At 35.0% G+C, this 12,051-nt stretch overlaps 1 protein-coding gene across 2 annotated transcripts in view; it reads right to left on the minus strand.

Moving 5' to 3' along the window:
- Positions 1 to 3,317: 3,317 nt before the first annotated feature.
- LOC306860110 (nuclear factor of activated T-cells, cytoplasmic 2-like) overlaps positions 3,318 to 12,051 on the minus strand; it is a 37,632-nt gene continuing 28,898 nt past the window's right edge. For both annotated transcript variants that reach the window (XM_079401648.1, XM_079401647.1), the window contains exon 10: positions 3,318 to 4,756. In XM_079401648.1, coding sequence (XP_079257774.1) covers positions 4,701 to 4,756 — 56 coding nt within the window. In that variant the 3' untranslated portion in view covers positions 3,318 to 4,700. The remainder of the gene's footprint in view (positions 4,757 to 12,051) is intronic.

Raw genomic sequence — 12,051 nt, forward strand, 5'->3', positions numbered from 1 at the left:
GCCATGTACAGTGGGAAAGTGCTTTATTTTGAGGTCAAAAACTACCATTTAAAATAAAATAATGTATTCATGACTATCAAATATATGATATCAATGGCATAATAAAACAAAATGCTGAATAAATATTATAAAATATATAATGAAAACAGTGGTCCCCTGAAGTTGTGTCACTGGTGTTACCGTGTAACAAAAATCTGTTATTTTGAAATAAAAATGACACTAATGACATCACTTGACTTCCTTCTTACTATTTCCTGAAGATCTATGAAGAAAGGCCCATGTTATGTCCACAGTTTCTTTTCAGTTATGATAAATATTGTCATTTATCTCATGATTTCATATGAAGCTTTTAGTTGACGTCACTGGTATGACGTATGATTTATTGTTAGGGAATTGTAAAAAAAAAAAACTATAATACAAATGGATTAAACTACTTAATTTAGTGAGTATACCATGATTGACAACATGTCGTTTGATATCTTGCAGCAGACATTTAGTAAAATGCATTTTTCATGAAAATTGTCACTGGTGTTATCTTCCTTATGGATAACGCCAGTGAAGATCAGCATATCAGGTCTTATATATGTCACTGGTGTTACTGTGCTGTGTTACTGTGGTACTGTACTGATTTTTTTCTGTCACAAAAAACATAATCTTCTTATTTCGTGCCTTTTCATTATTTTCCTATAACTCTGACTACATGTGCTGAAAAAATTTGAGAAATAATATTTCATAAAACCTTTTAATATTGCTAAAGAAGGTAACACCAGTGACAAAAACTAGTACATGTGGTCTTGAAATAATTGCACAAAAAAGCTAAAAATAAAAATAAAAATTAAGCTGTCATTTTTATGTATTCATAAAGTCAAAAGGTAATTAATAATGTGGTCTAAGTTTAAATGTTAGAAAAAGAAATACATTTTAAGACATCTTGCCATACCAAAAGTGGACGTGTCTGCAAATGCATTAAACCCATAGTGTAGTAATGTTATGACAACTATGGAAAATTTGTTATAGTGTTACAACACATCTTAAGTATTAGGAAACAGTGCATCTGACCCTTATCTAAATAGTTCTGTCTTAAATCAGAATATATATATATATATATATATATATATATATATATATATATATATATATATTTCAATTCAATACACAGGTACATGACTACATGAACTTTAAGAATCATTTGATTATTATGGTTTTGTATTACGATTATTACGAGTGGAGAGATTCGCGCTCGCGCTTTATATTAATGTGCTTTCGTGCTACAATAATACGCTCTCGACATTTGTCATTAAAATAACGCCATAACCCCGCCCCTCTCTTCCATGGGGTGATGAGCAGTACTGTTTACTTTAGCCGCTAAACTGGCTAACTATTATTAGGAAAGGTGATTTGCAAAGATTCAAAATAAACCGTTGTACTCACTTCTTCTGTAGATGAAGCTGGATCACGAATGATTCGCGAGAACATAGATGCATTTATGCAGATCGGCGCATTCACTTCAAAGCGAAAGTAACTTTAATCCTCTGCATCTTCAGCGACTCAGATGTCGGGAGTTAATGACAACTGCTTTATTCATAATTACATCCAACAACAAAATGCCTCAATCAAATAATCGGAGACATTCTTGTCTTCCCCCTGCACCGGTCCGGAGTCGACACAATGGCGGACAGCTTTTAGTTCACTCAGGGTGGGTCTAATGTAAGACGGCCTTGTACTATCGTGGGAGCTATCTGTGCAGAACTACATCATTCTGACAGAAATCTCAGAACAGCCTGATTTGTGAATAAGGGATTTTAAAATAGGGATTTAAAAAAAAAAAAAAACACTGGGTGGATTTTTATCATTATAGGATGTGTACACACACTTCCAACACACATATGTTCAAACAACTTGAAAAGTGAATTTTGCATCCGATGACCCCTTTAAGAAGCACGTGGTGATGGGTAAAACAGAGCTTTTCGAAACTTCGAATCAGTTAAACCTTTCTTTGCAACATGATTCAGTTTCGAAACGCACTTGTTTCAGATCGGAACTTCGGAGCGGGTTCGTGAATCTTTTGATTCAGATCAGAACTTCAAAGCATGAATCATTTGATTCATAACAGAACTTCGGAGCGGGTTCGTGAATCATTTGATTCAGTTCGGCCTTCATTCCTTCATTCCTTCACGCCTTCATTTATATAAAAAAAAGAGTCTCTTTGCGTACTCCTCAGCTGATTTCCTGTAGGCGACCCTGATTCTAATGAATAAATTGAAATAGCACTGGCGTTTATTGTGTTGCTGCCGTTTAAAGTCACTCGAGACTCGAGTCGGCGGTGTTTGGAATTCACAACTGGTGGCTAGAAGTAGATTCAGCGACTCATTCGAGTCTGTTTCTATCTGTGCTGTGAGCGAGTCAATACATTGTTTCGTTATAAGCATCTTGTCTTTATTAAAATTTGCGCATCTAGAAATCTCTTCATCACAAATGCAGTTGTGCTTCAAACTACAGCTCACTGGCTTAAAAAGAAGGAAACGTCAGTGAATGAGAATTATGACTCAGTGAACGAGAATGAACCATTCATTAAAAAGACATGATGCATCAAAAATTAATGCGTTCTTCTCAATGTTCTGAGAAGTTCTTAATTATTTGATTGTTTTTAGATAGACTTTATTTTAATAACAAAGACGGGGAAAGAAGAGTCTTGAAGATGAAGGAAGTATCCCACACTGAGTGAATCACGTCTTATAAATATTCACACAAGCAAAGAGAATCTCTTTAAAGCTTTCAGGTTTATTGCTCATGTTCTCAGCTAGTATGCTTTTTTTGACAGACAACATGAACACGTCTATGCACATTAGGTTAGACATGCTTAAGCCAAAACATGAATATGATCATGAAAAGCTAATGAAATAAAAAATAGAATTGGTCTCTCTTTTGGCATTGACAGTATTACATTAATATAGCCTATATATATATATATATATATATAAAATTAAATGCAATTTCTCTTTATGCAGCAAAAGCTTTGGCAGTTCATATATTCCCAGAGCCTTGGTTATAAGATATTAAATGTCAAGCGAACAACTGATTCAGTTCATATAAATATTTTCTTCCTATTATGACTATCTGATTCTAAAAAATAAAAATTATAGAAACAGTCTATACACTTTTGAGGCAATCTATTTACAGTAAAATAAAAAGGTTTACATTCTGAATATAGTTTTGTTATGCCCATTGTACACAGAAACAATGGCTCCACGGAAACATTAGCATCACTCTTTTTACAATGTGTTCCAAAATCAATTTGAGATAATACTTGAATTATTAATTTATGCCTCTTTTAATTATTCAGCCAAAATCGTAAAGACATAGAAAAATATACTCTGCATAATTGCTTATGATTTTTATTTTAAAGTGGGCAGGATCGCTTCCAAATATATTCTCTTAATACAAGCTGATGCTTCTTGATTAGTTTGTTACTTTTGTCAGTTTGTATTCAAATGAGAAAATGAATGTGACAGTATGTTACAGAGACATGAAGACCGTATCTACTTTAAGTATAAATACAGAAACTGAATGTTTTACATTTACACACAAAATATAAATGAATATCATAAAAGCAAAGGAGTTATGGTTAATAAAATACTCCATGAGAAAGATCTGTAATTTTAACATGGGGCACAAAACTTGAATATTTCAAGTGTTGTCTATTCATATACAACAGATGGAACTGGTAAAGTCATACACAAATAAACAATGATAAAATATGATAACCATACAATTTTAGTTCGGCACAAAGACATTTCAGAACCTAAATGTAGTGCAGGGCATTATGGGCTCTGACTTGACAAGGTACATTTCCATTCATTTTTGGTTTGCTTGTTCTACGTTTTTTGGTAGAATGACAGCACTTTAGGAAAAGGCACAGATGTTAAAAAAGTTTCTATATACATCACAAAGAAGAAAATATCACTTCATTGGTTTTTTAGCTGTATTTGCTCAACATCTACATGATTACATACAAATCACATTTTGCTGAGATACTTTAAATAAAATATAATTCACTGACAAGAAGTGCATACGCTGTTTTCCCTTCACGAACAGTGCATTTGCTTATAGCAATTTAAAATAAGGCTTTTTTATTCAAAAATTTGGATTGATGTACACGTGGTTCACTTAATACAAAAACAGCCTATTCTTAGACTCGTATATCAAACATTAGCAGTGGTGTGATGTATTTATCCACTTTCCATTCAGAAGTATGTGCAAACCTCTTGTTTTGGGGAATATGACAGATGTTTGATGAGGTTATTGCTCGAAATACACTAATCTGAGTGAGTTCATTAACGGGAGTCAAAAGGCTATGGAATAAAAAACCCACAAAAAGGAAAAAAATTGACTTAACTCCACCTGTCCATTCCAAACTGTTTATGAAGGCCCAAGGCTCTGACAACTGACATATGAGATCAACATTGGATGAGTTTCAAAAGTCAAATAATAGCAGGGAAATTCAATACCATTTACACATCAACACACTGCTGTTCCTGGAGTTGACTGAGATGGATGTTTGGTTAAATGTGGTCCATGATCCAGTTTTTGTCAGGGGTGACGCTTGACCGGGCCGAGGCATCGTTGCTGCTGCTCTCATGTGTGGCGCTGACGGCAGGACACTCCAGGGTTCCTGGGTGCCTCCTGATCAGGGGTTTCCTCTATGTCTGACCCCTGCCAGGCACTCCAGTCAGATCCTTCCGTATGATCTCATTCACTACAGAAATGACAGAAAAGAAGAACTTGTTTAAAAATGAAAGGACTGAACATTTGTGAACGTGAGCAGCATAATGTGCAACTGCACAGTGGGGTTAAAAAAGTTTATATTTAACAAAAAAAAGGGTCTAAAAACTCAAAATGTTATTTATTATGTTATTTAATATTATTTTGAACATATATGCTAATTTAAGTATATTAAATATATATTTCCAGATGTTATACGTGTTTTGTACATTATGTGTAAATTAGTATATACATGTAATTATTTCTAAGTACTTGTAAAATATTTGTAATTATTTTTTAAATATATATTTTATTATAGAAAATTAAATTAACATTAAATATATATTTGCAGATTTCCAGTATATTTCCAGATAAATATTAGACATTGAAATTTACTTGAATTCAGCCAATGTAAAAACTCCAGATATATGATGTAGTACTATACAGCAATTGTATCAAAATCTAATATATTATGATGGAAATACAGAACTGGGTAGATTAATGATTACAAATTATACGACAAAAATTCTAGTTAGTAACGTAATCCAATTGTTACATATTTTATTTACTATAATCTGATTACTTTTTGATTACTCTAAATCTTGTTTATTACATTGATTTAAATAAAATAATCTTGTACCACATTGATATAAAAATACAAAGAGAAAAAAAAAATTATAAACACATACTGCATATATGTTGAAAACATTTACATGTATTTACGTGCATATATTTATATTCATATAAATTATATCATATATAAATATTTGATATATAAACATAACATTTTTCTTAAATATATACATGCATGTGTGTGTATTTATATATACATAATAAATATACACAGTACACACACATTATGTAAGTACGTAGTCAAGATTATATGTAATCAGTTACTACCCAGCTCTGTATATGTTTCTGTGTGTGTTAATTTGTCACTAGATAAAAATATCTGATACAAAAGTCAACTATCGTACACTTATTATCACTTTCACATGTTAAGCTGCAGCGGCACTGAACGGGCACTATAGGTGAAATCTGACAGAACAGATTCAGTGAAGCCCTTGCATTGGCCATTACTTCCTGCTGTTACTCTTTTTACAGGGGGGCATAAATGGAAACTTTTACTGCCTCTTCATTCTAAGAATAGCAGCAGGGCGCATGGTGCTGTTAACACAATCACTACACTACCACACACCAACTCTAGTCTAGCCACAACTCAGACATGAACAAAGGTCACAGGTAAGATCAAATCTAATGTGGGAAAACACCCCCAATGTTTGAGTTAAGCATGGAGCAAAATAATGACGAATTCACTGATTGACGGTACAATTACCTAGTAGACCAAGAACAGATTGGTATTATAATTTGATGGTACTGTCCAAAAAGTATTACCATGGCACCATGTCCAAAAAAGTTTAGTAGATAAGTAATGGTATTAAAAAATAGGTTGGTTAAGGACAAAAGATTCCATTTGTTGTATAGGCCTATCCACCGTTCACCTTTCACTTATTCAGCAGCTGCACACCATCATGCAGGCTTAGGTTTAAAAACTCTACAGCGTGAAGATAATGTGGTTTAACCTGATCGGCCACATCCTCAGTGCTGTATACTATCAGGACGAGTCACTTCAGCCTGGAAACCCAGAGCACAAGTCATCACTGCCACAATATGCAGTGCCATGCTGTTTGTTATGATGGATGTGCTGGAATAACAGGTGGAGCGTATAGATTCTCTTGAGCTATATGTTTGTGACTGAGTTATTGATGGCCAGTCTGAATACTTAGCATAAAATTAATAATGAAGCCCAATAAAGGAAGTTGCATTCTATTATTAGCAATTAATAATGCAATATTACATACCAGCAAACATGCAACCAGCAAGTGCTCTGTAGCTCTGTATAGTGCAATGGTAAATATGCACAGGTTTTGCAAAATGTATGCAAAAGAAAAACATCAGCCAGCCAAGAATTAGATGAAACACTGAAATATTTTGACAAACAGCGTTTGTTGTGGTCAAAGCTTGCGTTAGAGGAGAAGGAACTTAATGTTCAACTGATTTCCCCATTTGAAGCTTTGATTGTGTAAGCACAATGACACATAAAAATAAATACCTTAAATACAGCATGAAAAGTTTAGACCAGCTCAGACTCAATAAAGGCTAATGAATCATCTTGAATCACTAAACAGCCCTTTAAAATAAATAAATATGTATATTTTTTATAAAAATACTAAAATGCATTATTCAAGAAATTTGTAATTATTGTTATTAGGCTCAAATTAAAACAGTTTTTCTATTCAATAGAATCTATAACAGCGCAATCAAGAAAGCCTTGTGGTTTTAATCATACAACCCTAAGTATGGGACGTGGATGACATCTGTTTTTCCTTCTGAGATTAATGAAGAACAGATGAGAGAGGAATAAACTGGAAGCAGCAGGATGCTGAGGTGCTTTATCAGGGAGTAAAAAAACTGAATACGAGGCCCTGCAGCCATCCTACTATATAACAGCTTAAAAGAAACTCTCAACTGTGGGGAAGCTAGACTTTTTGAAATGTAACAGCAGTAAGATACTAGATTTACCAAAGAAAATACAAGTGGTGCCTCCCTGAGCAAAACTTGCTGATGTGGCTTTTAGCACGTCGCTACATGGTTGTTAGCGTGTTTGTTAGATGGTTTCGTAATGACCCGAAAGAAAAATACCCAAAGCGATCTAAAATCAGATCAACACATATCTTCAAAACAAGCCCCATGATGAAGTATGCTTGCTGTCCATATGCAATCTACAGGACAGAGGGCTTATGGGGAAAGTAATGAAGGGTTGGCACACACTGATGAGTTTACAGCTGTAAAGGAAGTGTACAGACTGGGCGGTATAATAGGTGAGTGTCTGGCTGGAGAGACCTCGGCCAATCAGAAAGCTAGTTTACAAACCAACGGTGGAGGGCAAGACAGAGAATAGTAGATGACTCAGTCACTATGTGTGTGTGCGCACATATACTTAGCTATCCTTGGGGACAGAAAATGTGAAAGGTTTTCTTTTAGGTGTAGGGTTAGGCTGTAGTCATTACTATTAGCTTTATATAAAAACAAATGAAGTCTAAGGTATGTCTTCATGTGGACCAGAACTGCATGTGTATGTGGATCAGGCTTTGCCAACATTGTGTGGACCAAATGTCTCAAAAAGTATATAATCCACTATGTTGTGGGAACCAGTCCCTATGATTTAAACGGAGTAAAGAATTTTAACGAAAAAGTAAAAATGATTTGCTCATAATTAAAGCAATAGAGGATAATGGAAAGTCCCCAACAAGATAGATAAAAAGCATATGACACCATGAAATAACATGATATATATATATATGTATGTATATGTATGTATATATATATATATATATATATATATATATATATATACATACATACATACAGTATGTATGGACCTTAGTCATAGTAAATGCCATCTACAGGGTACATCTCAAAAAATTTGAATATCATGAAAAAGTTCATTTTTTATTGTAACTTATTTCAAAAAGTTAGACTTTCATATATTTTAGATTTGTTACATGTAAAGTAAAATATTTCAAAAGTTTTTTGTTTTAATTTTGATGATTAGAGCTTACAGCTCATGAAAGTTAAAAATCAGTATCTCAAAATATTAGAATATTTACATTTGAGTTTCAATTAATGACCATCCCTACAGTATAAATTCAGGCTATCTCTTGTTCTTTGAAACCACAATAATGGGGAAGACTGCTGACTTGGCAATGATCCAGAAAATGAACATTGACCCCTCCACAAAGAGGGTAAGTCACAGAGGGTCATTACTGAAAGGAGTGGCTGTTTACAGAGTGCTGTATCAAAGCATATTAAATACAAAGTTGACTGGAAGGAAGAATTTGGGTAGGAAAAGGTGCACAAGCAACAGGGATGACCACAAGCTTGAGAATACTGTCAATCAAAGCTGATTCAAACACATGTGAGAGCTTCACAAGGAGTGGGCTGAAGCTGGAGTCAGTGCATCAAGAGTCACCATGCTCAGACGTCTTCAGGAAAAGGGCTACCAAGCCACTTCTGAACCAGAGACAACGTCAGAAGCGTCTTACCTGGGCTGTAGAGAAAAAGAACTGGACTGTTGCTCAGTGGTCCAAAGTCCTCTTTTCAGATGAAAGTAAATTTTGCATTTCATTTGGAAATCAAGGTCCCAGAGTCTGGAGGAAGAGTGGAGAGGCACAGAATCCATGTTGCTTGAAGTCCAGTGTGAAGTTTCCACAGTCAGTGATGATTTGGGCTGCCATGTCATCTGCTGGTGTTGGTCCACTGTGTTTTCTAAAGTCCACAGTCAACGCAGCCATCTACCAGGACATTTTAGAGCACTTCAGAGCTTTATGGAGATGCTGATTTCATTTTCCAGCAGGACTTGTCATCTGCCCACACTGCCAAAGGTACCAAAAGCTGATTAAATGACCATGGTGTTACTGTGCTTGATTGGCCAGCAAACTCGCCTGACCTGAACCCCATAGAGAATCTATGGGGTACTGTCAAGAGGAAGATGAGAGACACCAGACCCAACAATGCAGATGACCTGAAGGGCGCTATCAAAGCATCCTGGGCTTTCACTACACCTGAGCAGTGCCACAGGCTGATTGCCTCCATGCCACGCCGCATCGATGCAGTAATTCATGCAAAAGGAGGCCCAACCAAGTATTGAGTTCATAGAAATGAACATACATTTCAGAAGCCTGACATTTCTGTTTAAAATATCCTTTTTTGATTGATCTTATGTAATATTCTAATTTTCTGAGACACTAAATTTTGGGTTTTCATTATCTGTAAGCCATAATCATCAAAATTTCAAGAAATAAAGGCTTGAAATATTTCACTCTATGTGTAATGAATCTATATAATATATAGGGCTGGACAATAATTCAATATCAATATGTATCGCGCTACAATTTTTTTCAATAACGGTGATATGACTTTTAAACATTTACGATATTTCGATATACAGTGTTTCCCATACATTTATTTATTTGTGGTGTTTTACTTCGTTGAATAAACATGAGCACTGCACGTTTCAAAATCAAAACGCGGTGCGGGTGATTTATATGAATGTATCTCAGAAGAGAACCAACTGTCTTCAGAATAGTTTTGATGGCACTTTCATTGTATCTGATAAAGTAGCGTTCATGAGTGGAGCTGCTTAGATTACAGCCATTAGTGGGGAAACCGCTAGTTCTACCGCTCTCAAAGTGCCTCCTACTGGCAGACAATCAGATTGCATTTTCAATAATAAGCCAGTCTCCAGAAACATGTTTTCATTGTTACTGAATTTTATTTTTATTTTTTCAGAAGCAACTCACTTGGAGTCAGTATAATTTTTTTGTCTTTTTTTGGGGGGGGGGGGGGGGGGGGGTTATAGAAAGTAATACTTTTATTTTTGCAAGGATGCTTTAAATTGATCAAACGTGATGATAAAGACATTTATAATATTACACAATATTTCTATTTCATATAGATGCTGTTCTTCTGAACTTTCTATTCATCAAAGAAACCTGAAAATATTCTGCTCCACTGTTTTCAACATAATAATAAATGCAAATCAGAATATTAGAATGATTTCTGAAGGATCATGTGACTGGAGTAATGATGCTAAAAATTCAGCTTTGAAATCACAGGAATAACTTGCATTTTAAAATATTTTCAAATAGAAAACAGTCATTTTAAATGGTAAAAATATTTCAAAATGTTACTGTTTTTGCTGCATTTATTTTGGATCAAATAAATGCAGGCTTGGTGAGCAGAAGAGAATTATTTAAAAAAACATAAAAAATCATACTGTTCAAAAACTTTTGACTGCATGGTAGTGTATGTTAGCCTACAGTTTGAAGTTAAAGATATCAATATTAATAAGGTGAGTCTGAGATGTTTATTTGACAGTGATTTCACATTTCTTGTTTGTATGAAGGCTAAATACAAATAAAATATGAACATTAATTTATTTGTGCTGTTTTTTCCCCCGTAAAATATTATAAAGTTTTATAGGAGGAGTTCATAGACTTGGCAAATTCATTCTTCATAAGGTTGTAGGTACAGACATCTGTTGTGGGCCTTCTTGGTAGTTTTTATGAGGCTTTTTTTATATATATATCGGAATTATATTGTATCGACCGAAATTAAGAAATATATTGTGATATAAAATTTGGCCATATCGTCCAGCCCTAATAATATATGTGTATCACTTTCTGAAATGAGTGACAAAAAATATTGACCTTTTTCATGCTATCTAGGTGTCATTTTTTATGTAATGCAACACTGAAAATTTGTCTTTCTGGAGACAAAAAATTGGCATGAAAATATGGCCAACCCTGACTAAGGTCTGTAACAGCAGAGTAAGAAATGTGATGTATGTTGAAAAAAATGTGAACAGACATACAACACATGATCTACAAGGTAATGTGTGTGTGTGGGGGTACTGGCTAGCACTAAGCGAATAATAAAGCCACAGTGTAAGCGTAAAGGACAGGAAGAGCCTACACCACAGGTCTGACTGTTTGCCCTCCAAAACAGACCAGTTTAGAAAGAGCAAAACCAAAAGCCAAACTATCGAGATCTGCTTCTCTTTTAACTCTGCCTTCAGTGCCATGTTCAACTCTACAAACTACAGATGCTGCTTATTTCGAACACCACTTTTAAAGAACAAAGCTACATCTTATCAGGACCCCGTTTTCACAGCCAGAAATCCAATGGCTTGGCACACACGTGGTCCAAAACTGGATGCAAGTGATCTGAAACTAATGTGCACGGCTTACGTGCTCTATCTAAATTATTCCTGCTGCTCTCTCCAGCTGGAAGAACTTCAACTCTGTTGCCTCAGGCTTCGGTTCCAGCCTGGGAAGCCTAAGTCGGGCCAGTTGAGCCCTGGAAGATTGGCAACCGTTGTACCCTGAAAACTCTGGGCCAGTTTGGCCGTTTATATCAAGGGTAACACTTGTTAAGGGCCAATGAGGAGATAAGCAAAAATCATAGGTGTAAAGTCAAGGAAAAAAATAAAAAGAACATTACTACCTTGCCAAAAAAGATCAGTTTGGACTAGCGTGCATTTCTATGAGAGCTTAGTCTGGTAACAATCTAGTTGGTCAAGCTAGTGGACCACCATTGCTAAGACAGTCGAACAAGTCTTGCTAGTTAAGCTTGTAATGAAGCCGTTGGTTATGAAAACTCTAGAATTCACACAAAAGATGTCCTTAGCTTCCTTTTCTTGCTATTGAGAAATGCAAAACATGCATG

Source organism: Barbus barbus (assembly GCF_936440315.1).
Source record: "Barbus barbus genome assembly, chromosome: 41".
NCBI classification, from domain to species: Eukaryota; Metazoa; Chordata; class Actinopteri; order Cypriniformes; family Cyprinidae; genus Barbus; species Barbus barbus.